Source organism: Capsella rubella, unplaced genomic scaffold (genome assembly GCF_000375325.1).
Source record: "Capsella rubella cultivar Monte Gargano unplaced genomic scaffold, Caprub1_0 scaffold_2, whole genome shotgun sequence".
In the NCBI taxonomy this organism is placed as follows: Eukaryota; Viridiplantae; Streptophyta; class Magnoliopsida; order Brassicales; family Brassicaceae; genus Capsella; species Capsella rubella.
Window position 1 is genome coordinate 806,679 of NW_006238922.1, and position 27,352 is coordinate 834,030.

The window sequence follows — 27,352 nt, forward strand, 5'->3', positions numbered from 1 at the left end:
AATGAATGAGATAACTAATCAAACACTCGTTCAATTTTAAAATTGTATATAAAGAGTTTTATCCAACGAATTCCATTTATATTTAAACAATTAGTAACAAAATTATTTATTTTTTTTTTGACAAAAAAATATATTCATGGTGAAGGTAAATTTATTGCATAAATCCTTATCTTTAGGCTCTGAATGGTAACTGCGTTTTTTATTGCGGGAGAAGTGCGGTGCGGTTCAAATAGTAACAAAAATATATAGATATATATGTATATGTAGATATTTTGACACTGTTACAACACTGTTGCGCTGCGGTTTTGTAGAGCATTATGGTTACCATTCAGAGTCTTAGTAGTCTAGTCAGGTGAGGTGAACCTACAGAATGGGTCACCAAATTTTCATACTTTAATGGTTATTTATTAATTATTTTTGTAAATTTATTTGATTTAATTTTCATATCTATTTTCTTAAACCTAAATCAAAACAAATATTTGTTATTTTTGTTTGAATGTAAAAATGTACAAGTGTAATTATTCAGTTCATTTTTATTAATAAACTTTTTTTGTAATAGCTAATCACTAACTATGTAAGTGTTAACGGACAAAAAAAACAATGAATGAGATTTGTTTCTTTTGTGTATAATTTGCTTTCAGATTTCTTGTTTGATGGGTTTTGATTTGAACCCTTATTTTGTAACTGTATATTTGTGTTAGACCTTTATTAAAAATTCTTTGTTAAAGTCCATTACGGATGATAAATAAAAATTAGAATATATTAAAAAATGATAATATATGTTTTTTTGTTAAAGAGATAACAATGTGAATATGATGTAACAAAAAATTATGTTCCAATAAGCATGTTTGTTTATGTGGATTTATACTCTATAACATAAACTCATTGATATTATAAAGTTTAACAAATAATACTTATAACCACGAGGAAAAAGATAAACATAAATTTCCAATGTTTTATAATTCAATTAAGAACTAAAACAGAGCTACAAAATCACTAATGAAATTCATTTTTGGACAAAATGGAAATTAAATTATATAGAGTTAATTTAAATCACAACATTATACTTTTTAAAAAGTACTTAATTACTTTTTGTAAGTTGAAAAACTAGTCCCAAACTCGAAAATAATACAGCTAATAAATATAGTTTAAGGAAGGAATTTTTTAACTTTGGCTTTACTTCCCAGTTTCAGAGTTTATACGAATAAGGTAATTCGAAGAAACAGAAAATCATAAAAATTTATTAAACTAAAAATAAATAAAACCTCAGTAAGTAATTTTTGTTTTTTTTTCTCTCTTCCAAAAGGTAAAGTGTACTATTACTGTAAAGTAGGTAAATAGCGGTACAGGTCAAGGGGCAGTTTCGGTATTTCATCTTCATCATCATTCTTTTTTTTTTTTTTTTTTACTTCTCACATTCCAAAGAAGACTCATTGGGACTTATAGGAAGAAGAGCTTTTTTCGTTTTCTCTGCTTTCTCACTTTTTCCCGTTTCCTTTGGGAATACAAACGGCGGCTTCTCAAAAGCCTCCGATTTCGTTTTTTTTTTTCTTTCTTTTTTTCCTCTTTTTGTTGTTGTTCTTCTTCTTCTCCGGCTTCGTCCGTCGGAATCACAAACCGGAACTAAGAATCAGAGGTTTTGGTCTGTGCACTGTTTCAATTGGATCATTACGAAGCAAGATCCTCTGTTCGACGAAACAAGTAAGTAACTACATTGTTCTGTCTCAACCTTCTTCTGGGTTTTTCTTTCGTTTTTTACTTTTTTCGGTAATTTTGTTGTTTTTTTTTCTCTCTTCGTGACGATTTGAGTTTTTCGTGAATGATCAATCTCTCATACTTCCTATTCTTGTTCTTTTGATCGATCGTTGTCTGCAAATAGCTGATGCTCTTGTATAAAGCTTGTAGCTTTTGGATGGTTGTGAAAATTTAAGCTCTTTAGTCGATGCATGTTCTTATCTGAAATCTTCGTTTTGAGATCGTCTCAATGCAGAGAAGAGTTTTTGTGAGGCTTTAGAAGTTAATTTGAGAAAAGGGTTTTGTGTACTTTCTTTCTTTTGTTGGCAGTGAGATTTTTTTTTTCCTTTTTTTTTTTCTTTGGGTCCATGTATAATGTGTGTTCAAAGTTTGAACCTTTTTATGTGTGTGTGTGTGTGTTCTGCAATTTTTGTGTCTGAATAAAGTTTTCTCCTGTTTTGTGGGTTCATGCTAGATTCTATCAGAAACTCAATTTCGGATCCCCGCTTCTTCTTTTTTTTTACCAAGGCCAGTCACAGAGACAGATTGTGGCAACACTATTTGTCCACTAATAAAAGGTGTCTGTTTCTCTTTGGTCTTTTGGTCAGTGAAATGATAAAGATTGGTTCTTGTTTTATATTCTGCACATTAGATTGGTACATATAAAAACTGGTCCTTTTGAAGATTTCTCTCCTTTTATGTAACTTTGAACCCAATAGCTTGTAGCGGGCGACACACAATTATTCAGTGAGTTTGTGCTTACAAATTTGTCCAAAACCAAAAGTTGTCTGTTTCTCAGTGGTCAATATATTATATGTTAGATAGAGTAGTTTGGTTTATGTCTGGCTGATGAATTGCTTAAGATTGGTTTTGTTTCATATCCTGCACATTGGATTTGACAACTGATGAAAACTGACTTTTTGTTTACTTTAATATCTGAATTGGCCGTAATGATGATTTCTTATCTTGTAGGAGACTCTTTAGTATGGAAGACGATTATGAGGAGCTTCAGGTCCCCGAGGCAACTCTAACCTCAATAGGTTTTAGCATTTCAAATAACACTGATCGAGTAAGTGTTGTCCTTAGTTAATCTTCGTGGTTTGATTTTGAGTAGTTTGAGCATCATATATTTAAATGTGATGGTACATTGTTATAGGAAAAAATGGCTGTCTTAAAGATTGAATCAGCGAATATGGTGACTGATTCTCGGCTAGGGCTACCAAATCCGGATGCTATCTGCAGAACCTGTGGCAGCAAAGATCGAAAAGTCTGCGAAGGTATCATTAAGATCGAAAAGTTTTTGGCCAATATGGTTGCATCTCGTGGCTCATTTATGATTAGCTCCCCTGAATATGCTTCTTTTGTTTCCTGTTTAGGGCATTTTGGGGTTGTAAACTTCCAGTACGCGATAATTAACCCGTACTTCCTCAAGGAGATAGCTGCATTGCTAAACAAAATATGTCCGGGCTGTAAATACATTAAGAAAAAGCAGTTTCAGGTTCAAGAGTCCTTCCAAGTGTTAGTTGTTGGTTTTGTGTTTATGGAACTATATATATACTAATGTCGCCTTTGGTTGTTACAGATTAATGGAGAGCAGCCTCATAGATGTAGATATTGCACTGTAAGAGTTTGATTGAGAACTAAGTTTCTGCAGTTAAGACTTTGGTCTTACTCTAATTTACTGTTTCTGTTTTTGTATATCAGACGAATACCAGTTATCCTCCAGTGAAGTTTAGGGTAACTACTAAAGAAGTCTTTAGGCGATCGGGAATCGTTGTCGAAGTAAACGAAGAGAGTCTGATAAAACTCAAGAAACAGGGAACGAAAACATTGCCGCTTGACTATTGGAGTTTTGTGCCAAAAGACTCCAATATTGACGAGAGCTGTCTGAAAGAAACCAAACGTATCCTAACACATGCACAGGTACAGAATAGTGAAATGTATCATGGAGACTCGATGAATTGTCTTACATTTTATAGTTTTCTGAAATTTTCACTTTCTGTTTTGCAGGTTTATGCTCTGTTATATGGGATTGATGAGAGGCTCATCAAGAAGGATATCCCCATGTTCGACTCTCTTAGTCTGGCATCTTTTCCTGTTACACCAAATGGTTACCGTGTAACCGAAATCGTCCATCAATCCAACGGAGCTCGACTAGTATTTGTAAGTTTAAACGCTTGGTTATCTAATTTGTATCATATACAATGTTATTGTTCTTATCTTTTTCGGGTTTTTGTTACATTTTTTAAGGATGAACGGACTCGGATCTACAAGAGACTAGTCGGCTTCGAGGGAAACACACTTGAGTTGAGTTCTCGTGTGGTCGAATGCATGCAGTATTCCAGAGTAAGCAGTAGTTTCTGATAGATTAATCTCTTTTTCTTCTGTTCATCTATGAAGGTTATTGATTCTCGATTTTCACACAGCTCTTTTCGGAAACTGTGTCTTCGAGTCAAGATTCTGCTAATCCATACCAAAAGAAACCAGACACTCCTAAACTATGCGGTCTAAGGTTCATGAAAGATGTGCTGCTCGGTAAAAGAAGCGATCATACATTCAGGGCAATAGTTGTTGGTGATCCGGCCTTGAAGCTTCACGAGATTGGCATACCCCAGACGATCGCAGAAAGGATTCAAGTATCAGAGATTCTTAACGACTGGAATATGGAACGGCTTTCCGCTTTTGTTTTGCACAAGCTAATCGCGTTAAGGAAGAGGGAGGTGCATGTGAGAAGAGGAGATAGCTTGGTGGCTATTCGACAAATCAAGGACCTCCAAACCGGAGACAAAATCTCCAGGACTTTGATGGATGGAGACACAGTGCTGATGAACAGACCGCCTTCGATTCATCAGCATTCGCTCATTGCAATGTCAGTTAAACTACTCCCAACGACTTCTGTTGTCTCCTTAAATCCGATCTGCTGTAACCCGTTTCGTGGTGATTTTGATGGAGATTGTCTTCACGGTTATATTCCTCAGTCAGTTCAAGCAAAGGTCGAGCTTGATGAGCTTGTGGCTTTGGATAAGCAGCATATCAACCGACAGAATGGTCGGAATTTGCTTTCTCTTGGACAAGATAGCTTGACGGGAGCTTATCTGGTTAATGTTGAGAAAAATTGTTATCTGAATCGAGCTCAGATCCAGCAGCTTCAAATGTACTGCCCATTTCAGCTTCCTCCGCCTGCGATAATCCAAGCTTCTCCTTCGAGCACTGAGCCTCAATGGACAGGAATGCAGTTATTCGGAATGCTTTTTCCTCCTGGGTTTGACTACACTCACCCTCTGAATGATGTGGTTGTGAGTAATGGAGAGCTTTTAGCGTCCTCTGAAGGATCAGCTTGGCTTCGGGATGGAGAAGGGAATTTTATCCAGAGGTTGCTCAAACACGACCAAGGGAAAGTTCTTGAAATCATCCATTCCGCTCAAGAGATGCTATCTCAGTGGTTGCTGATGCGCGGACTGAGTGTGTCCTTGGCGGATTTATACCTTTCTTCTGATCCGCAGTCTCGGGAAAACTTGACTGAAGAGATTGCATACGGATTGCTGGAAGCTGAACAAGTCTGCAACAAGCAACAGCTAATGGTGGAATCTTGGAGAGATTTTCTTGCAGTTAATGGGGAGGAAAAGGACGAGGAAGAGGATTCATTTTCAGATTTGGCTCGGTTCTGCTATGAGAGACAAAAATCCGCTACATTAAGCAGAATTGCAGTTAGTGCTTTTAAGGACGCTTACAGAGATATTCAGGCACTGGCATATAGGTATGGCGACCAATCCAACTCTTTTTTGATCATGTCAAAAGCCGGTAGCAAAGGGAATATCGGGAAGCTGGTTCAACACAGCATGTGTATCGGTCTGCAGAATTCGGCAGTTGCTTTGTCCTTTGGGTTTCCGCGCAAGCTGACTTGTGCTGCTTGGAACGACCCGAACAGTCCACTTCGCAGTGCAAAGGGAGCAGACAAAACCGCTACTGAGTCATATGTTCCTTATGGAGTCATTGAGAACTCGTTTCTTACGGGTCTGAATCCGTTGGAGTCTTTTGTTCATTCGGTTACTAGTCGTGACAGCTCATTCAGCGGTAATGCTGATCTCCCAGGGACACTGAGCAGAAGATTAATGTTCTTCATGCGGGACATATATGCTGCTTATGATGGCACAGTGAGAAATTCTTTTGGGAACCAGGTAGTCCAGTTTACTTATGAGACTGATGGTCCCGTTGAAGAAATCACTGGTGAAGCACTTGGGTCACTTTCTGCTTGTGCATTATCTGAGGCAGCTTACAGCGCGCTGGACCAGCCAGTCAGCCTTCTTGAAACTTCCCCGCTTCTAAATCTTAAGGTCTTCTTCTTCTTAATTTGTTTAATCATTTACACCTTATCTTTTACAGTTCTCTAAGTAGACTTTAATCTCTTTCTACAGAATATCTTGGAGTGTGGATCAAAGAAAGGTCAACGAGAACAGACGATATCTTTGTATTTGTCTGAAACCCTTTCAAAGAAAAAGCACGGGTTCGAATACGGGTCACTGGAGATCAAGAACTACTTGGAGAAACTTAGTTTCTCAGAGATTGTTTCAACATCTATGATAATGTTGGTAACATTAACTGTCTCTATGAATCTTTTTTGGTTAAGGGCTTCTTTTAACAAAAATGTTTATTGTCTTCTTGTTTCATAGATTCTCTCCACGCACTAACTCGAAAGCACCATTAAGCCCGTGGGTTTGCCATTTTCATATCTCTGAGGTACAAACTCATACACATATAAAGCCACAGACATCTATATATCAACAGATTCTAATGAACCTCTTCTTTAATTTCACAGAAAGTACTGAAGCGGAAACAACTTAACGCAGAATCTGTTGTTTCCTCATTAAACGAGCACTACTCGAGCAGGAACAGAGAACTGAAGCTTGATCTAGTTGATTTGGATATACAATGCACGTAAGAACATCCTTGAAATTGTAGCAGACATGTTTTTTTTAGCTTTTTTATGTACTTATTAGAAACTGATGTGTTATATATTTATGTGTTGTGGATTAGAAACCACTGCCCTTCAGACGATAAGGCGATGACGGATGATAGCTTTTGCATCACGGTGACTGTAATCGAAGCCTCAAAACCGTTGGACCTGGATGCTGTTCGTCTCATTTTGATCCCTTTTCTTCTTGACTCTCCTGTCAAAGGTAAAATTGGATGAATAAAAAGAGTTATGTGATCTGGTTTTGTTTTGTTAATATCGTTCTTAAGAGTTATGTGATCTGTTTTTGCAGGTTACCAAGAGATCAAGAAGGTTGATATATTGTGGACCGACCGTCCAAAAGCGCCTAAAATGTACGGGAATCATTTGGCGGGTGAGCTTTACTTGAGGGTTACAATGAATGGAGATCGGGGAAAAAGAAACTGTTGGAGCTCTCTCGTAGAAACCTGTCTTCCCATTATGGACATGATCGACTGGAGCCGAAGCCACCCTGATAATATCCGACAATGCTGCTCGGTTTATGGAATAGACGCTGGACGGAGCATTTTTGTAGCAGTCAGTATCGGCTTCTTTTACAATTTCTTCTTTATATTGCGTCTTGCAGCTTCTATAGTTTAAGTTTTTTTTTTTTTTGTGACTGCAGAATTTGGAGTCCGCGGTGTCAGATACCGGTAAGACGATACTAAGAGAACATCTGCTTCTCGCAGCTGATAGTCTCTCTATTACCGGAGAATTTGTGGCATTAAACGCCAAAGGTTGGAGTAAACAAAGACAGGTCGAGTCCACGCCTGCACCTTTTACTCAAGCATGTTTCTCGGTATGTTTCTAAATCCCAAGTTAACGTCCATATTTTTTTCTGGTATACCAAGCTTTTATTGGATTTGATTTGATATTTATTGCTTGCTTAATCTCTACAGAGCCCAAGCCAATGCTTTCTTAAAGCTGCTAAGGAAGGTGTCGTAGATCAGCTGCAAGGGTCTATTGACACCTTAGCTTGGGGAAAAGTTCCTGGTTTTGGAACTGGAGATCAGTTTGACATCATCATTTCGCCAAAGGTTAATAACTTTACTCTTTTTTAATCCATTTTCATCACAACTTCACTGGTCTAATTTAATGTCTTTATGGGTGCATCAGGTTCATGGGTTTACTACACCAGTAGATGTGTATGAACTTCTGAGTAGCATACCCCCAAAGACAGTGACGAAGCGCGCAACAAGCTCTGCGCCCAAATCAGACAAATTCAAGGTCCAGCCATTCGACATGCTTGATACCGCATTCCCTAAAGCTTTCAAGGCACTCAATGGGAAAGGGATTTCTCTGTTCCAGCTTAGAACGATGTTTACATGGGAGGACGTTGAGAATCTTTCCCGGTCATTGAAACACATACTCAACAAGTAAGGCAAAAAAAACAACCTCAGTGTCAAAGTTTTGATTTTTCTTTCTTTGCTGTTCGAAGAACCGTAAAGAATCTTCCTTTTGTTGTTAACCTTGCTGTTATATTTTGTCAGTTACGAAGTCAATGCTCCCTTGAGTGAGAGTGATGAGAATTTTGTCAGCATGGTTCTGTGCTTCCACCCCAACAGAGCCGAGAAAATTGGACCAGGCTTCCAAGGAATCCGGGTACATCATATATAAAAGAAAACTCATATGTTTCAGAATCCTTGAAAAACATAAAGATCCTGACCCGGTTTCTTTTCGCAGGTCGGTAACTCGAAGCACGGAGATTCCCGTTGCTTTGAGGTTGTAAGAATAGACGATACAACAGAAGACTTTTCGTATCACAAGTGTGTATTGGGAGCAACAAAGATCATTGCCCCAGGGAGAATGAACTTCTACAAGTCAAAGTATCTTAAAAATGGTACAGTCCAGCCCGTTGCTCTCTAAAACACCCGTAAAGAAGCAAAAGACAGGGTCTTATGTCGATATTATATAAAGTTGGAACAATGCAAAATGTAGGAAAGTGTGTGTGTGTGATTAGATAGAGATATTAGGGGAAAAGCCTTTTGGCTTTGCTCTAAGCTTCTTTTTGCTCCTTTCACTATGTAATACCTTTGCCTTCAACCTTAAAAAGGCTTAAAGGTTAATTACGTAGTGGAAGCAGCAACGAGAAGCTGGCAAAGGAGGCTTCTGTTCTGTTTCTGTTTCTCTGTTTGTGTAAACCATGAAATATCCGGTTTGACTATGATATATCCGGTTATGTTTCTGTTCAATCTTTACCCGGTTTAGATCGGTCTTCATAAAATTGCTTTATAATCCTCTTCCTTCTCATTACGTACATCTGATTCTCTTGGTATTGCTCTGTTGTTTTCCTGGTTTAGATCGGTTCATATAGAATTTGTTCATTCTTAACCGGTTTAGATCGGTTCTTCTGTTTCTATCTTATTAAGCTTATTTATTTCTTTGGTTATGATCTGTTTTGTCCTGGTTAAGATGAGTTCTTATACATCTGAATTTGTATCTATTTACAATCTTTGTGTATCCTCCGGTTATGCTACGAATGTTTCTGGTTTAGATCGGTTACGGTCCATATATCATATATTTTGTCTTTTCGTGATTGAATCATCATCCTTAAGAAATTATGTTTTTTTAAGGTTATAGAGTCGGAGTAATTAATCATTTTATCAAACAACTACACATTATTTTAATGTTTTTACATCATTATGGCTATACATCATAACATTAACTGTCTTTTTTAATCAAAAGTTAACATCACTAAAACAATCATATTCATCTTTATATGTTTTACTTTTACAGAATTGAATAGGACAAATAAAACAGAATCATTTAATTATATGAAAAGATTAAATTTCTTCAAAAGATATCAAATCCCGGTTTAATATATGAACCGATTCTTTCATTTCTCGGTTGAGCTCTGATTTTTCTCGGTTAGATCGGTTTTCGTGCAATTGGTAATCATCCATTGATCGATTAATCTCAATTTGTTTTTTTTTTTTTTTTACATTTCTACAAGAGACATTTGTCCCAAAAAGTTTCTAAAAATGGGAAAAACAAGAGGAAAGAAGCATACCACAAGATGTACTTGTAGGTCTAGGCACAAGACAAGTATTTGTATTTAGGCCTACCACACTATAAAATAAAATAAAATAAAAAACCAAAAACTAGTCACCTTTTGAATAAAATCCACATTTATTAAAAAAAAAACTTTTTTGTATTATTGTTTATCTCTTTTGTCGCAAACCGCAATTATTATTATTATTTTTTTTTTTGCTTTTCCATTTTGACAAAATATAGGGCCAATAGGATTTAAATGGTGTCAAGTTGCAGAAGTGTTGATAATATAGATGAAGTCTCCAAACTTCTATATAAAAATATTCATTTCCATCTTGGAGAGATTTACAATATGAGGAGGAAGGTAGTAATATTAACGAAGCAAATCAATCACAACATTTCTACTCGTACTGCTCAAAGTCGTCCACCACTCACCATGTCCAAGAGCATCTGGTATTACTTACTACTGGCACTAACACTACACTGCACTCACAGGAATTAGAAGAGCTGAGGTTATTATATAGGTTCAACTTATTATAAGTTGCAAATTATAAGTTTCTTCCAAATCAAGATCCAAAATACAGGCAAAACATGTGGTTGTTAATTTTTACAAAACTATACTGTGATGTTTAATTATATATTCTGAATATTGTAGTCATTGTTAATTTAATCATAAGGTTTTCTTTTAATATTAACGTATATTCTTTATTTTTAAACAGTAATGATATATATCTAAAAACAAATTAAAATTCTCTATTTGCGTCAATCAGCTAATACAAAAATTAACAACCAAATATGTAAGAAGGGCATGCACTAATTAAATCATTGTCTTGAAATTTTTTTTTTTTTTTAATTTGAACTAGTATTGATCTTCTCTCAATCACCAAGTAATCAAACCATCTATGACTTTTATATAGCAATAAAACGATATACACATTTCTAAAAAAAGGATGAAGTAGATTTTTCTAGAGAATTACATGCATGTCACCTTCTCACACTCTCTTACACAGGTCCACAGCTGCACTTGCTTTGGTTTTATCTTTAAAGTGGGGTTTGGTGCAAAGAAAGACACATGTCGTGAACTCATAGTGTCCACTAAAGGCACACACTAGTTTAGAACGTAGAAGAGAACCTTAGCAAATCAAATACTAAGAGTTAAAACTGTTGTGTCCACTAGAGAGTAGACGCGTAAATAATGAGTACAAAACCTTAGCAAATAATTATGCTTTACACTAACTTATTTAATACTCCTATTAAACCAGGCAAAAAAATATCTGACACCATGCAAAATCTGATACTCTAAGAAAATTATAAATAGGTGTCGTAAAAGCACTTTTATGTCGTGCGGCTTCAATAAAGTTAAAACCAAATCCGAATATACTCTTAGAATATACTTTGTTATATCGAAAAAATTATTGTCTAGTGTATGTATCATAAGGTAATTTATAAAAACCATTCTTTTAATTAACGTTTTTATCACTTTTTTAGCATCAATACCTCTAATACATTATCAATTTATACATGTATAATCAAAAAGAAAAGACATAGCAATAATTGAGCTAATATAAAATTTACGAATGTCACAAAGGTTGGACCACCGACTAATAAAAGATAAAATTTTTGTATGTAATTGTAATCATGCGACTCATCTTTAATTATGGGAGTAGCTAATCTTTAGGAAGCTTACATTTTTTTTTATGGAAACACTTTGTATGGATGATGAATACATGTTTGATATATCTAATCGTGAAATAACATTTTTTTTTACAGGTTTTTAAGATATAGTAAAGATGATATATTTTTCCAACTAAATAACTAACCTTTTCGACATATTTAGTAGAGATTTCAACCAAATAACTTATTTTTCTAATCTCTCGGGCTCTCGCTAAATAAAGAGAATACATAAGCAAATAATTTGGTACGTAAAACACTAAACCACTACAATATTAAATATATATATGTAAACAATGTTTTACAGAATTGGATCTTATGTGCTATTATGTAAACTTTTGAAAAAGAAAAAAATGAGTTTAATAAATATGGCTACATAATAATACTAATATGAGTTTCTGCTTATTTTTGGTAAGTGTTTTTGTCCAAAAATAGGTCTCATACATTTTGTCCTCACTATGTTTATTTTATATTTTGGGATCTACCTCACTATGGTTATTTTTATGAAACAATATGGAGAAAAAAGACAAATATCTGCCACCTAATTATAAAATTATATTCCAACTAAAATTGTGTCGTTTTCTTTTATGTTTTTCTCAACTTTAAACTATGAAAAAAAAAAAAGATACAAATTGAATACGGACACATGAGTCCATGACATATGTCTTTTACAAATATTCATTACATGAAGACAAATTGAATACCAACACATCATATCTACAACACTATTCGACTCCATCCTTTCTCATTTATATCAATACACATCAATTTTGAAGAAGCTTTAAAAAAATAGTTTTATTTTCCATTTCATTTACAATTTCGGATTATATGGTTATAATCAAATCATGTAATTTCCTATTAACGACAGAGAAATACCAGAACAATGGTTACATTTTGTACTTGTTTCCATAAGCGGCCGACTAAAATTTGTTTTATTTTCATTTACACCCTAAAACTTTACATTTGTTCCCAAAACCCCCAATCCAAGAAGTTTCACATAATTACGTAAAAGCTCCCCTTTTATTAAAAACATGCAATTTGAGGACTTCTCGGCAGCCACGATTTGATTTTCCACTCTTCTTTTCTTTTTCCTCAATGATTGGGTCCATCTGAGTAAATGCGATTGATGATACAATTTGCTCCTTATAAGATTTTGCGATCTACTATGATCAATTAGTCCGAGACTCTCTTCAAGATTCTCTTTTTTTGGTTTTTTCTTTCTGGGTTCTTCGTAAAAATCGAAGCTTTTCTGGGTTTGTGTGTTCTCAGTTCTTTTCGTTGATTGTTAACTCATAAAAGAATGATCTTTTAATCCAGATTTGTTTGTTTTTTCAGGTTTATTACGTTGATGGTCATCTATATCTCAAAATCAGGACAATAAAGTTGGGATTTTTCCAATCAAGTTTCTCACTTTAGGTATTGTTCTGTTTTTTGTTTTCTCGTTTGATTGATCAGAGAACGTAAAAGTTGACAGAAGAAGAGAATCTAGGGTTGGATGTGACTCCATGTTAGAAAAAGTTTAAAACTTTTTGGCGTTTTTTATATGTCTGTAAGGTGTGGAGTTTTCTTTAAACATGGCAAAAACTATTTGGCCTACTACTAAAGCAAGTTGGGCTGCTTTAGAAATCATGTATCATTGACTCCACTATTGATCTAATTTATAGTATAATATTTCACAAAAGTTTATTAGTTTTTGTGTAGGCCTTCCTTAATGCTAAGCTCGTGTGTTCTGATCTCTTTGCACTTTTTTAATCTTTTCTTTCAGAGATTTATATCTGTATAAGAAGAACCAGAAGAACCATCAGCTTTTTGTATTCAAGAAGAACCAGAAGAAGAAGAAGAAGGATAGACAGAGGTAATGAGTTTTTACTGAATGTACCAAGATCTCTGTTTTGGCTTCTGTGCTATAGAACAAAGGATCTTGGTTAATTGAAAATGAAGGAGTTTTGAAGTAGAAAATGAGCTGAGTTTTTATTGTTTCCTTCAAATTTTTGATTTGATTTGATTTGGTATTTTTAATGTCCTTAGTGATTTCTGTGTGATCGTATCTCACATCTAAGCACATGGCTTGTTGAGATAGCCAGCCATTTAGCCGCTGACTTTCGTGTAAATGTTTTTTATAAAAGTGTAACTTGAAGTTTTCTTGATTTGGTTTCTATTACTGTAATTTGTAATTGTGCTTGAGCACTACCACTCAGCACTTTCACACCAATCCATTGGAGGTTTATTCCTTTTAGATGCTTTATGATCTCTTCGTGCTTGAGTCATATTGTTTTTTTTTGTCCATGACTCTTTCTTTCATTTTCGCAACCGGATTCGCGTTAATCCCTTGAATCTGACTTGTGTGTTATGCCTCTTGAATCTATTTGCATAGCTTTCTTTGTGACTGTCTTGATATCTGACTCTAATATGTGTGATTGTATTTTGTAATGATCAGGTCGAAGTTTTAAAATTTTGGTTAGCTCCACTGGGTAAGGCTTGTTGTGGATTGGTTGATTTGTAAATCTCAATGTGAACTAATAAGTCTTCAGGAGCTTCTAGAAATGTTCTTTTTCTCTCCTTTCCATTTTGGGATTTTAAAAATGTTCGTGAATGCTATTGACTTTGGATAATATTATTATGTATTTGTATTTAATTCATTTCCCTTGCCACAAAACCCATTCTCTGTTTGGTTGTCAAGTTGACAAAAAGCAAAATCTATATATAAGTGGTACCAAGGTGTTCTAATTTCGACATTCTTCTCAGGCTCTTATTTGAACTTTGCGCTCTGCTTTAGGCGATAAAAAGATGGTGGCGTTTGGGAAGTATTTGCAGCGGAAACAAATTGAAGAATGGAGAGGGTATGCATTTTCTTACGATATCTCGGTATTAGCACATCTTAATGTATCTTCTAATCATATTGATGATTCCCTTGTAGCTATTACATCAACTACAAATTGATGAAGAAGAAAGTGAAGCAATATGCTGAACAAATCCAAGGCGGATCTCAACATCCTCGCCATGTTCTCAAAGATTTCTCAAGGATGCTCGATACTCAGGTATGTTACAGACAATTGTCAAGATGATTTTATGCGAATACTACTCTCACTAAAGTGTTATTGTCCATGCATCTCTGAGGTTTAGTTTCTGTTTATTGGATGAAACATTTAGATGTTAACCATTCTGATGATCACATGGAAATCCTTTATAGTGTTGAAATGTTCGAGATATTGAAAGTGATTCATCATTTTGTAGATTGAGACAACTGTCCTTTTCATGTTGGAACAACAAGGGTTGCTCTCAGGGCGATTAGCCATGTTGAGGGAAACTCATGATGCTATACTTGAGCAGCCTGACATATCAAGAATTGTTGAGCTACGAGAATCATACAGAGACGTTGGGCGAGACCTTCTTCAGCTTCTGAAATTCGTTGAGCTTAACGCCATTGGTCTGCGCAAGATACTTAAGAAATTTGACAAACGGTTTGGCTATAGATTCGCTGATTATTACGTGAAGACCCGCGCTAATCATCCTTACTCTCAGCTTCAACAAGTCTTTAAGCATGTGGTAAATTAAATTGTTCTTACCATTCTTATCTATAGGCTCTTCTTGTTAGGGATCTGAAATGTTCTGTGTATTGAATATATAGGGTGTAGGAGCTGTTGTTGGGGCAATTTCACGCAATCTTCATGAGCTTCAAGAAAATGAAGGAAGCTTTTATTCAATTTATGACCAGCCCGTTCTTCCGCTTCAGGTACTACATGTCAAATATATAAATTCAGATTCCTCTATTTAGCACTTGTAAATCGTAATACATTCCTTGAACTCTGCAGGATCCAGTGGTTGAGGCAATAAAAACCGCAGTGGACAAGCTAACGCACTCGACAAATTTTCTTAACTTCTTGGCACAACATGCTCTCATCATGCAAGATGAATTGGTGACTCCTTCAGAGGAAACATTCGATGAGCGGACTTACCATTTTAATTCGTTACTCCTGAATCTAGGAAATACATTTTTGTACATGGTCAACACTTATATCATCGTCCCTACAGCAGATGACTATTCGATGAGCCTTGGGGCAGCAGCAACGGTTTGCGGTGTTGTCATTGGATCAATGGCTATTGCTCAAGTATTCTCATCAGTTTATTTCAGCGCGTGGTCCAACAAATCTTACTTCAAACCTCTTGTGTTTAGCAGCATCATGCTCTTTATTGGAAACTTAATGTATGCATTGGCTTATGATGCCAATTCTATAGCGCTTCTCTTACTCGGCCGTGTCTTTTGTGGGTAAGTTACAAGTTAAACATTTTCCTATGAATCGCGTAAAGAGTAAACCTTTTCTACGACTAATTTTAACCCTGTAATTTTTCCAGGTTGGGATCAGCAAGAGCTGTGAACCGGAGATATATCAGTGATTGTGTGCCTTTAAGAATCCGAATGCAGGCATCGGCAGGTTTTGTGAGTGCTAGTGCTCTTGGAATGGCTTGTGGTCCTGCGCTTGCCGGTTTACTCCAAATAAAATTCAAGTTCTACAAGTTTACATTTAATCAGTCTACTTTGCCTGGGTGGGTTATGGCTGTGGCTTGGCTATTCTATTTGGTATGGCTATGCATATCATTCAGAGAGCCGTTGCGCGACACAGAGGAAGAAGAAAAAACCAATCCAAATGAAACAACATCAAGTAATCTGCTTTTGAAGATTATTGATAGTAAAAGCTGTTTTTATTGTAACAATAATTAACGAGTTTTAATTGGATACTTGGTTGATGCAGTGACAGACAGAGTTGAAAGTAGCAGAGTCGAGGAAGGTCTTCAAAAGCCCTTGCTGATTACTTCAGGAATCAAGCCAGAGGATGAAGAGGACTGCAATGAAAGTGAAGAATCTCAAGAAGATTCTCACAAACCTGCAAATTCTTTCAGATCAGCATACCAACTTCTTACTCCATCTGTTAAGGTACCATCATCAGTTTTCGTCAACATCGAGAAAAAAATACATAATTTTGATAGACATGATTCCCGATAGAAGAATTCTCGGAATCTTAAAAGTTTATCTGACTGAAATCTTTGTCGTGTGGTTTTGGTGGTCAGGTTCAACTGTTGATCTACTTCATGCTCAAGTACGCAATGGAAATATTACTGTCAGAATCTAGTGTCATTACTTCATACTACTTTAGTTGGTCAACAAGCTCTGTTGCCATCTTCCTAGCCTGCCTTGGCCTAACGGTGTTGCCAATCAACATTTTGGTCGGAAGTTACATCAGTAATATGTTTGAAGACAGGTAATCTTGGATCCCAAGCTCAAACCAAACCAAATACATAATTCTTCGATCTAAAAAGCTTGATCCTGTTTTATATACCTAATGATTGAATTCCTACTGAAACTTTTCGACGAATCCAAAACTTTGATGGTTACTTTGGTGTGATGATTTGCAATGTCTCTCTCACAGGCAAATCCTTTTAACATCTGAGATCATCGTCTTCATCGGGATTCTCTTCAGTTTCAATCTGTTTGTTCCATACACTGTACCACAATATGTAGTCTCTGGTCTCGTTATGTTCGTGGCTGCTGAAGTACTCGAAGGTATAACTAAACAAACCTCTGCTTTCTGTTTTCAAAGAACCAACAGACTCCTAATGACTTTTCTGGTTCTTTAGGTGTGAATCTGTCGTTGTTATCGCGAGTAATGTCATCGAGGCTATCGAAAGGAACATACAACGGAGGGTTGCTGTCGACAGAAGCTGGAACTTTGGCTCGAGTTGTGGCGGATGTAACCATAACATTGGGAGGATACTTGGGAAGAGGCCATCTCTTGAATGCCACTCTTCTACCATCACTTGTCATCTGCATTGGCTCCATTGTTGCTACTTGTTGTACTTATAACTCTCTCTATTGATTTTGGAGTTTTGCCACCAATTTTTCAAAATAGAATAAAAAAAAAAAAGAAACAGTGTGTATGATCATCCTCTCTTTTATTTGATTATTTTTGTTGTCACTAATGTTCCAATTCACATGGCTGTATATGTGTTAATATACTTAATAGTATGTCTACGCGTATATATATATACCTAATCCTCTGTTTGGTAGAAACCTTGTTCCAGTATTGTGAGATTTTTGATCTGAATTACTTGTAATGAATTTTGTTTTTGATTTCTTAACCCAAGTTTATTCTTCTGTAATGGATCTTTCTATCTCTTGTTCTTATCCATCTTAACATGAGTTTGATGAAATTCACATTCCGACCTTAACTAGCTCATTGCTAACATAATACTTGAGCAATATATTATATGGTATATATGTCTAGCGGTCCACGGACGAAAACAATTGAATCAATATAGATGGAGAACAAAACTGGAATATGAAAGAGGATTGTTCCATGCATGTCCTGCTAATAATGGAGAATCCTCCATCCATCGTTTACATTTGTAACTAAACCATAATTTATAAAACAAAACTTTGATATATGCGTTTTCTATACAATTATTTGGAATATCTTTTATGCATGGTTGGTTCATGGTGTAGTGGTAAAATGTACGTATAATATAATGATTATCTTATTTCGTAACATTAGTGAACTGCAAAACTCTGAGCTAGTCGATCGAGACATAAGATCACTATGTTATGTCTTTCTATTATTTCTAACTTCGTGAAAACTTTTTGTTAATCAGTTTAATAGTTTTCAATTATATAAGGGAAAACAACGTTCTCATAACGTGGGAAAACAAATATATTCGTCCTCTATTTTCTTTCTATGAACTTTAGACTCTATAAAAGTAACAAGACTATTATTCGAAATTTTAATTTAGTTTTTCAATTTCTAGAAGTAGTTTTATTTTGGTCTGAAAAGCTATTCTTGTTCATTATAAAGTAACCATGCATGGCACAACTAAAGAATATCCAACGGCATATCCTATATACATATTGGTCTATATGGCACAACATCTATACCATATTTCATTATTGCATTGAGAGAATGAAATCATTTCTTTCTTTCAACACTTTGGAATTTAATCTTTGCTAATTTATATAGTTTCATTGTGTTAGAATTACAAAATCAAACCAAAAAATTATAAACCTATTTCGGAATTTATATGTATTTTTATAAAATTATACAGTTCATAACAAAACGTTAACAAAAAATCAAACCAAACCTAAAATGTATAATTTCACCTTTAAATAAATCTTGGCCAAATACAGAATCTAAACTGAAACCAAAATTGTATCAAACTAGACCGAATAACTAAAAATTTAAAAAACCAATGAAACTGGATTCATTGCACCTTTCAAATATTAAATTTACAGTATAATTACTAATTTTCTCACATTCCATATCTTTATATTCTCACCTCATGTGTTCTGATAGAAAGAAACAAAAAAAGCTGCAAAAATAAATTTCCAGCTTATCTAAAGAGACATCATGGAAAAATCCGATATTCGTTGTCGAAAATTCCTTATCTATATTTAACTACTATATGTATATGTGCTCACACGTATATATAACACACACACGACTACATGGATCTTGTAGAGATGAAGAGAAGAAACATGTACGTAAGCTCACTAGTTCTAGGGCACTTCTCTATTGGCAGGTCCTTTTCCACATATATGTGCATCGAAACTTTTCCAAGATCGATGTACGTAGATGACCTGCCAAAGGAGAGTTGCCCTGAAACTGGTTCTGCTTAATTTAGCACATGGAAGAAGAGTAGTAACCAAAGGTAATCTCTCTTCTCTTCTTCTTTTCTTATTATTTTATTTTATTTTATTTTGTTTGGTTTTTTATAATGATTTATAACTTCATAATAGTTCATATCGAATTGAACAAATAGTGTTAATCAATCTAGATCTTAGAGTACAATGTTATATGTTCGAGAGAGAACAAATATTGTAGTAACCCTAGATAGAGATTAGAGACCATTAAATTAAATATGGAATTAGCTAATGGTCTAAAACTAAACATTTAGAAGTTTTTCCAATAATTTCCTATAAGAAATTATCTTTTATCGGTCATTGCATTCGTTTCTGCTTGTCATATTTTCATAACTGAGACTTTGATATTTGTCTTATAAGATTTGTGAAATTATGTCGCCATTTAGTGTAAGTCATAAGAAACTGACATTGATGTACATACTAGATAGCATCCAAACACAAACTCTATTTCCTCGGGTGAATATATTTGCAGGCTCTTATCATAGCAATGCAAATTGGGTTGGTGCAAAGACAATAATATGGTGGATGTATCATGCACAAACTATATATATTGTTGCAGCATATGTGTATTCGCAGCAATGAAAGATATAAGTTTGACGTCAAAAATCTGGTACAAGAGAAAGAACTTCAAATATTGAAGAATGTGATATTGTCATGTGTGGGAACAGTAATCTCCTAACGTGCATACATGTGTGGGAAAATATTAAAGAATGTGATATTGTCATTATATCTTCGAATAATACTGTGTGGTCTTTCTTATAAACAGTAATCTTTTTTTTTTAGTTTAATTTTTTTGAGTGTTTTATAAGTTATAAGTACCAACAATGTTTAATACGTTGATACGACATTTTCGCATGCAACTAGCATATATACTCAATAACCAATTTTACTTACCCATAGGAAAAAGATGATAATTGAGATAATTAATCAACAAGAGATTAAAAACAGAGGAAATAACGCAAAATCCTCAAAATAGTACAATTTTATTTGTAATGAAAAAGGTTTATTTTAACAATACAACAACATTGGGAAGAAGAAAACAATAATAAAAATACAAAAAACACAACAATTTTTTTCAGCCCATAAACCCCAAAAAAAAGATACTTCTTTTAAAAACCCAAATGTTTTTGATTTTTTGACTTTTGATTTTTGATTTTCTTTTTTATATGTTGGGGGGTTTTGAACTGTTTACCTTACAAAAACCCTTTTACAGCATTTAAGCTTTAACTTCAGTCTTCTTGTTCGGCTCAAACACGAACTTGATCAGAGATTCCTTGATAGACATCAACTCAGGGAACTCAGTCTTCAACTTAGTGGCATCGAGCTCGTTGTTACTCCTTGGAGCCACAATCACTTTAGCTTGTTCCTCCAATGTGAAGTTCTTCCAAGTAAAGCTCGGGTCAATGTAGTCTCTGTACATCTCCAAGATCTCGTTGTGACTCACAACCCCTGGATTAGTGAAATTGTAGATCCCGGTCAAGTTCCTCTTTGCCATTTCGATCGATATCGGGAGGAGCTCGTCGAGGATTGTCATCGAGTTAGGGATGTCCACAACTTTCTCATACCGAGCAATCTTCGTGATGAAGTTTCTCGGGTTTGTTAAATCCGAAGAGATGGGCATACGCACTCTTAGCGTGCATACATTTTCATAGTTCTTGAGCAGCTCCTCCACCTATATTTACATAACCAGATTCAACTAGTCAATAAAACGAGCTTATTGATCATCTCAAGAACATTGAGCTAATCTACATTTCATCTATGCAACATTCTCAGAGCTAATTTAGGATCTAAGATCTAAACAATCAACACGAATCAGAACTAAATTAGCACAAATCTTGAACATTCCATGTCAACGAAGCTCTAACAAAATCTAATCTAACCATTTCCAAAGACAAAATCAGCTAAAATCTCAGATTTTGTGGGTTGAATCAGAGAATTAAACAAAGAAACGGATCGAATCTGAAGTAAAACCAAAATAAAAGGATTGAAAATGTGAAAAAAGAATCTGAATCTCAAGTCTCAAGTCTCACCATAGCTTTGGTTTGAGAGTAGAAAGATCCAGTGAAGTTAGGAGTATCCTCTTCCTTGAATCCAATACCCGACCCGAGAGGATGACCCGAATCATACTCAAATATACAACCCGTAGCGTAATTGATCAGAACAAGTCCCTTCTCTCTGCAAATATCGGCGAGAGTTAGGGTTCCGGCGACATTCGTACGAATCGTCTCGACTTTGTGAGATTCGCACCAATCAACATTAGGACGACCGGTGACTCCAGCGGCGTTGAACACGTGGCTAGGTTTCACCGATTCGATGTCGGCGACGATCGATTGACGATCTTGGAGACGACCGGAGCCGTAAGTGTAAGAGATGCCTTGAGATTCGCAGAGCTTACCGAGTAAACCACCGATCCATCCAGTTCGACCGTAGATTAGGAAGTTGAATGAGGTTGAAGAACCGTTTGCGTCTGCTACAACCATGTTTTTTTTTTGTCGGTGATCGGAAAATAATCGCCGGAGATATAAGAGAGGAGGAGGAGGAGTGTGTGGATCTGAAGGGAAGAAGAGAAATAGAGACGTTTTGTTGTGTGTGGGATCGGTGAAGCTTCGTTTTATCCCAAATTTTCGGGGAGACAATGAAACTTTTTAGTGTTTTACTTTTAACCACCCATGTTTTCTTTTTTGAGATTTATGACCCTCCTAGAGAGAGATTTATAAACATTTTTAGGAAATTGTTAATTTTAGGTTTTAATTACCAAAAAATATAATGAGAAAATTTGGCTAAACAAAACTGTATGTATTAGTGGAAAAGTAAATGTGAGTATCTATAAATATTTTGTTTTTAAATGTCACTCTATTTGACTAATTTTTATGTCATTTGTTATATTAACTTTAGTGAAATATCTTCGTAGCAAATTATATCACAGCAAATTAGTAATACCATCCAAATTATATTTTTAAAATTTTCAGAAAATATCTTAGTTTTAGTTTTCGAATTTCAATAGTAACACTTATGGTGTTATTGCTATTCCATATATATATATATATAATAGTTTTTATAAATCATAGCATACCAAAAAGAAAAAATAAATTACCATAAACTTTAGGCAAAAATAATTTTAAACAATTTTTTTTGTCAATAACTTTAATTGATTGACTTAGATTAACCAATTTTGAGGAATATACATTATATATAAATTCAAAAATGGTTCGGTACATATTTTATGTGTCAAATTATTTGTTTTAATATTAGACTAAGTCGAACAAATATACAACCAATATTTAGTTAATATTTTGATTTTGGGTTTTCTAATTTTTGGATGTGTTATTACTTCCTTCATAAATATGGGGGCGTAGAAGTAGTTTTCCTAGTCTTGAGGTAGTGGATTACAATTTACCTTAAACTATTGTTAGTACTTAGTAGTAATCTGTGTTTTAAAAAATAGTTAATCGTTGTCCGAATTTTAGACAGAGATCTGTCATGGCGGTGGAGTATGATAAAAGCCCAATTGTTAATTAACACAAAAATAGATTCCACTATCACTACATTTGAGGTCTGAATTTAATTTAATTTAATCTTATTACAATCTAAATTAAAAAGAATCTAACTAATTAATTAATTTACAATTCAGAATATTATTACGTTATTAGTTAACTTTAAAAATTATATGTACAATATTATATGAGAGAACAAATTAAAATGCCAACTTAGCAATATATAGAATTTTCAATATTTTACTCACTAACTTCTGTGATATATAGCATTGTTTGAACAAATTTAGATACATTTCGATTATTAAAAATAATACTAAATATAGGATTAATGTAAATGTAAATGAGAAATCTCTATATCATTATTTTATTATATTACTAAATAATGACTTCTCCTTTACAATAATCCCATATTTGGTACTATATTTGTCTAATCGAAATGTATGTTAAATTTGTTATTATATTAACAAAAAAAAAACAGTACTAAATATGGTGGTTGATATATAAATGAGAAGTTTCTATATCATTGTAATTGATTTGACATTCTAATGAGGTTTAAGTGAGTAACCAAAGATCTAGATTTATACACAAACATTGATATATCAACCACATAAAAAGACTCTTACAAAACACTTTGTTGAAAACATATATATTACCTAAAATTCATTCAATTAATTATAGTCAGTAAAAAGTTTTTGTCAACCATTTAAACTTTATAGTATGAGATTAATGATGCATTTGGGTATTGCCAGGACGTTATGTATTACTAATATACTATTATAACCAGATCGGATCTTCTGTCTGAATCGTAGTGGACAAGTGATGGGGGCATATGTAGTGACTTTTCTAAGATCTAAATATTTCTCAATCTCGAGAGCTTTTTTATACTTTTTTTAGTGAATAATATTCCTTAATATACATATTTTTCTTGGGACAATTGTGTTTGTAAAATCATTTGATTTTGCCGACATGCCAAGAAAGGGTTTATAAATCATTTGAAAATATTAAGCCACGCAAATCACATGATAATAATCAAATAAAGAACTATATAGTGTATCCGTTGTTAAGTTTTTTGAGAACTTTGAATACCAATCATTTTACACTAAAATCAAATGTTACATTTTCTTATGGACGACTTTGTTCACATATCGGTCCAAAATATATGGACATTAGTATATTACTAACAAACTGTAATCACTCAAAGAACAAATCGTATGGTGGTTGGGAGGGTTTGATTCATAAGCTATTATTTTTGTTAAAGAGTTTAAAATGATTTGGAAATATTAGGTCACGCAAATCACATGGTAATATCAAATAAATAAATTATAAAGTATCCGTTGTTGAGTTGTTGAGACTTTGATTACCAATACTTTAATCTAAAAACAAAACAAAACAATGTCCAAAATATATGGATATTACTAACATGAAAATATAAGCTATCAATCATTCAAAGCACAAAACGTATGGTCGTTGGGGGATTTGAATAAAAGCTAAGTAAAGTACAAGATATCAATGATTACACACCTCGTTATTATCACAATAACATGAATTACATACGTATATATACTCATGCATGATTAAGCAATGTAATTAGTATGAAGATGTATAGGTAATTACTAATTAGTAAAGAAGAGATTAGTGTTTGCGCTTGGACTTCAAGGAAGTGAGTGAGTGAGAGTTGTTGTGCCAATTCCTCTTTCGTTGGTTAATGAACCAATTGTTGATTTGCTTCAACTGCAGTCCTGTCTCCTCCACCAGTTTTGCCTTGTCATCTTCCTGTTTCAACAATCACATGTTCTTCTTTTAGTACATTACAATTTTCTTGTTAATTACATTAACTGTATAGTTTGTTGTTTCATGTGTTATAGTACTCACAGTAGGGTAAGGCCACTTGCAATGTTGTTGCCACCAATTTTTCAAGACAGTGGTCGTGTCTCCTGGCAATTTCCCAGCCCTTCTTTTCCTCATTATCTCTTCTCTTACATCTTCGATTCTCGATTTAAAACCCTTATCCACAAAATAAAATGTCATTACAAGAAAAATAAATCGTACTATAGATAATGTATGATATATTTTTGTAACTAACATTATGGTTTTTACCTGTTTGAGTTCGAGTTTAAGTTCTTGTCTGACTCTTTCCATTAGAGATCTTTCCGATTCAGTCGGTAGCAACGGGCCAAATCCCGTCATATCGTGGCTGCCGCTAAAATCAACTCCCGAGTTATCCGAGGAGAAGTCCATCTGAAGATCGTCCTCGTCCTCTGACATCGTTGCACCGGACCCTTCTCCTAACGTTGCTCCTACGGAAGGGAATAGAGAAAGTTTCAAATAATGTTGTCGTTACTCCAACTACAAGATCTACACGGATCAATCCCAAGCCCAAATGTAGACTCAAGCCCAAAAGGCCCTTTAGATTACAACAATCCACATCAATGTAGTATAGTTTTACATGAACATTATTAACGCAAAACGTGATAATATTTCGTAGGTTATAACGTAAGCATACAAAAATCTCCATATCTTATATTGTATTTTATTGTGTGAGGCATGAGCATATAATATATTCTTCATCATCACATCTCCCAACACATTATGTACATTTATAATATGTTTTTACTAGTTGACTAGTTGTTCAACTTCATATATGGTATGATCAACAAGAACCTTTAGATGCCTAACTCATCTATGAGGGTTTATATATGGTAATATTATTATTATCATGAAGAAAAAGTGAAATCGAAAAGTATTAGAAGAAAGAACGAACCTGTAAGAGAGTGAAGGTTGTTCTCAATTTCACGGCAAGCCATAACAGCTTCGACGGCATGAACCCTCACGTGCTGTTGCAGCTGTTCTTTGAAGCTACACAACACCATTACATATTGTGCCTGTCTCCAAAATTAATTATTATTATTATCATTATTATATTTTAGACCCCTCACATTTTATTAAAAAATTATTCAGTTCATTTAAATTTAGTAGACATTTCCTCTTATGTGTATACACACATAAATATGTGCTTTCTGGTGTGGTGTGTTTTTGATCGGTTGGATAATTATATAGTCATAGTTTCTACCTAATTTATAGAATCTTTTATGAGACATTTCGCAAGCTAATTCCAAAATTGTAGTTGCAATATCAATTTCGACTTTACTGCAAATTGCAAAATTTCGTTTGGAGTAGAAAGAAATCAATCGCCGACTTCAACCAACATGATTAGTCTAAGATTAAATAGAATTTTCAATATAATTATTAACATTTAACAATGACTTGAAAATTTAGCACCTAACTATATACATTTACACAAAGCTATATTTTACAGAAATATTTATGTGTGTACAATAAATTTGGAAATTGTATGAAGATACCTAAATTTCCATGTAATCTTTTTTTTTTTTTTTTATTTTATTTTCCATGTAATCTTTAATATTCACAAAAATATGGTAAAAAAAAAGCCACTTAAATAATTGAAATATAATGATAAGGTTTTACATTTTTTTTAAATTCACTATGATCTTGTTTAAAAAAAAAAATCCGAAAATTATTGAAAAGCATAATTTGTTTGAAACTTAACAAGATTGGTTATAGACTTATAGTAATCATAGCTTCATTTAGTAAAATAAAAATCAACAAAAACGACTTTCAAAAGAAAACATAATAAGTTATATCAAACCATAAATGATGAAAATTATAGAAACAAGTTAAATTAAACTATATTCCAAAAACGTACCAAGAAATTGTCGAGCTCGTGACGATCATGGTGTGAGTATCCAACGGCGGTGGAAGCATAAGAACGGAGAAGATGATGAGACTGAGAAAGCTGAGCTTCAATGATCGGAAGCTGATCTATCGGAGTAGCTACTCTAAGACACGACACGTGTGCTGCTAGTAACTGTTCATACATCGGATGTGTAGCTATCTCACCTTTCATCTGTCTATTCTGCTCCGCCGCGGCCACGGCGTCTCCGTCTCCACCTACGGTGCCTCCGATCATACCTAGCGCCGCTTCTTGCATGTTCTTGAACAAAATACTATGTTTCTTTGTCCGAAAACCCTAATTCTTGGAAGCCGATTTGGTTCGTATGTTTAGAGAACGAAAGAGAGAGAGAGAGAGAATGATCAGACGAAACCAACGTATATAAAGCTATCTTGATTTCTTTCCCCTTTATTTTTTTTGTCTTATTTATATATACATAAAAAAATTCAAAGAAAATAAAATAATTTGGTATAGTTTTCTAATGTATAGTGAACTTTAAGTGACACTAAAATATATATATTAAAAAGTTGAGACAAACGCTATCTATCTAAAATATACTTTAGTTTATGTTTTTTACATTATTCTGAACAAAAAACACTAACTAATTCTTCTTTTGTAAGATATTGTTATAAAATATATCAAATTATATAGAAAGAAAAATAATAAACAAGTGGTCGTTATAATTGTTTTGCTATGTTAGTCAAAGACTCAAAACTAAAAATCACTATAGTTTTAATCACACGCACATTAAAATTTAAAACCTATTTTTATATATAAAATAATACTGCAATATTGAATTAGCTTAATCCAGAAGTAGACTGCAACTGAGTTATGTGACTAAGAAATGGTGCATCAAAGCTGTATCACATGATTGATTATTTCATATTTTAAATGAATAGATAATGGTATTTTTCATACTTAAACAATAAATAGTATTATTAATTAGGTGGTTACTATTTTGTTAAGTGGGTGTTTAGAGGATTAGGTGTGTCTACCAGTCCTGTCGTTAAAGGTGCGAAGATATTTTCTTTTTC

General features: G+C 34.1%; 4 protein-coding genes across 6 annotated transcripts; 2 read left to right on the forward strand and 2 right to left on the reverse strand.

Annotated features, from left to right (window-relative positions):
• The first annotated feature begins 1,463 nt into the window (after positions 1 to 1,463).
• On the forward strand, positions 1,464 to 8,961 carry LOC17895349 (DNA-directed RNA polymerase IV subunit 1). The gene is made up of 19 exons (XM_023787941.1): positions 1,464 to 1,701; positions 2,707 to 2,803; positions 2,891 to 3,011; positions 3,111 to 3,232; positions 3,317 to 3,355; positions 3,439 to 3,657; positions 3,745 to 3,897; positions 3,985 to 4,080; positions 4,161 to 6,068; positions 6,150 to 6,319; positions 6,405 to 6,471; positions 6,551 to 6,669; positions 6,769 to 6,911; positions 6,999 to 7,261; positions 7,350 to 7,523; positions 7,624 to 7,761; positions 7,841 to 8,100; positions 8,215 to 8,326; positions 8,408 to 8,961. The coding sequence occupies exons 2-19, from the start codon at positions 2,720 to 2,722 to the stop codon at positions 8,588 to 8,590; spliced, it is 4,371 nt and encodes a 1,456-aa protein (XP_023643709.1). The 5' UTR covers positions 1,464 to 1,701; positions 2,707 to 2,719; the 3' UTR covers positions 8,591 to 8,961.
• Positions 8,962 to 12,418: 3,457 nt separating this feature from the next.
• Positions 12,419 to 17,487, forward strand: LOC17894899 (SPX domain-containing membrane protein At1g63010). 3 transcript variants are annotated; one of them, XM_023787357.1, is made up of 13 exons: positions 12,419 to 12,639; positions 12,722 to 12,802; positions 13,152 to 13,241; positions 14,132 to 14,226; positions 14,304 to 14,424; positions 14,621 to 14,932; positions 15,015 to 15,119; positions 15,199 to 15,653; positions 15,740 to 16,047; positions 16,138 to 16,319; positions 16,454 to 16,644; positions 16,813 to 16,946; positions 17,021 to 17,487. In XM_023787357.1, the coding sequence occupies exons 4-13, from the start codon at positions 14,174 to 14,176 to the stop codon at positions 17,257 to 17,259; spliced, it is 2,100 nt and encodes a 699-aa protein (XP_023643125.1). In that variant the 5' UTR covers positions 12,419 to 12,639; positions 12,722 to 12,802; positions 13,152 to 13,241; positions 14,132 to 14,173; the 3' UTR covers positions 17,260 to 17,487. The 3 variants fall into 3 exon arrangements, with proteins under 3 accessions (XP_023643125.1, XP_023643126.1, XP_006301231.1); XM_023787358.1 differs by having other exon boundaries at positions 14,163 to 14,226; XM_006301169.2 differs by lacking the exons at positions 12,419 to 12,639; positions 12,722 to 12,802; positions 13,152 to 13,241 and adding an exon at positions 13,839 to 13,857.
• A 2,753-nt stretch (positions 17,488 to 20,240) lies between these two features.
• On the reverse strand, positions 20,241 to 21,647 carry LOC17895890 (bifunctional dTDP-4-dehydrorhamnose 3,5-epimerase/dTDP-4-dehydrorhamnose reductase). The gene is made up of 2 exons (XM_006302470.2): positions 21,104 to 21,647; positions 20,241 to 20,745 (listed from the first exon to the last, which is right to left on the reverse strand). The coding sequence occupies exons 1-2, from the start codon at positions 21,551 to 21,553 to the stop codon at positions 20,290 to 20,292; spliced, it is 906 nt and encodes a 301-aa protein (XP_006302532.2). The 5' UTR covers positions 21,554 to 21,647; the 3' UTR covers positions 20,241 to 20,289.
• Positions 21,648 to 24,028: 2,381 nt separating this feature from the next.
• Positions 24,029 to 26,691, reverse strand: LOC17895910 (homeobox protein knotted-1-like 7). Its single transcript, XM_006302567.2, has 5 exons — positions 26,292 to 26,691; positions 25,329 to 25,449; positions 24,665 to 24,864; positions 24,440 to 24,571; positions 24,029 to 24,340 (listed from the first exon to the last, which is right to left on the reverse strand). The coding sequence occupies exons 1-5, from the start codon at positions 26,574 to 26,576 to the stop codon at positions 24,200 to 24,202; spliced, it is 879 nt and encodes a 292-aa protein (XP_006302629.1). The 5' UTR covers positions 26,577 to 26,691; the 3' UTR covers positions 24,029 to 24,199.
• Between the last annotated feature and the right edge of the window lie 661 nt (positions 26,692 to 27,352).

Coding starts and splice junctions, on each gene's coding strand:
- LOC17894899 (XM_023787357.1), top strand. CDS start 14,174: ATGGTGGCGTTTGGGAAGTATTTGCAGCGGAAACAAATTGAAGAATGG. Junction 14,425..14,620: donor CAAGGATGCTCGATACTCAG/GTATGTTACAGA, acceptor ATCATTTTGTAG/ATTGAGACAACTGTCCTTTT. Junction 16,947..17,020: donor GGCTGCTGAAGTACTCGAAG/GTATAACTAAAC, acceptor CTGGTTCTTTAG/GTGTGAATCTGTCGTTGTTA.
- LOC17895890 (XM_006302470.2), bottom strand. CDS start 21,553: ATGGTTGTAGCAGACGCAAACGGTTCTTCAACCTCATTCAACTTCCTA. Junction 20,746..21,103: donor ACTCTCAAACCAAAGCTATG/GTGAGACTTGAG, acceptor ATGTAAATATAG/GTGGAGGAGCTGCTCAAGAA.
- LOC17895910 (XM_006302567.2), bottom strand. CDS start 26,576: ATGCAAGAAGCGGCGCTAGGTATGATCGGAGGCACCGTAGGTGGAGAC. Junction 25,450..26,291: donor ACGAGCTCGACAATTTCTTG/GTACGTTTTTGG, acceptor TTTTGGAGACAG/GCACAATATGTAATGGTGTT. Junction 24,572..24,664: donor TTAAACTCGAACTCAAACAG/GTAAAAACCATA, acceptor TTTGTGGATAAG/GGTTTTAAATCGAGAATCGA.
- LOC17895349 (XM_023787941.1), top strand. CDS start 2,720: ATGGAAGACGATTATGAGGAGCTTCAGGTCCCCGAGGCAACTCTAACC. Junction 3,012..3,110: donor AGATCGAAAAGTCTGCGAAG/GTATCATTAAGA, acceptor TTTCCTGTTTAG/GGCATTTTGGGGTTGTAAAC. Junction 8,101..8,214: donor TTGAAACACATACTCAACAA/GTAAGGCAAAAA, acceptor ATATTTTGTCAG/TTACGAAGTCAATGCTCCCT.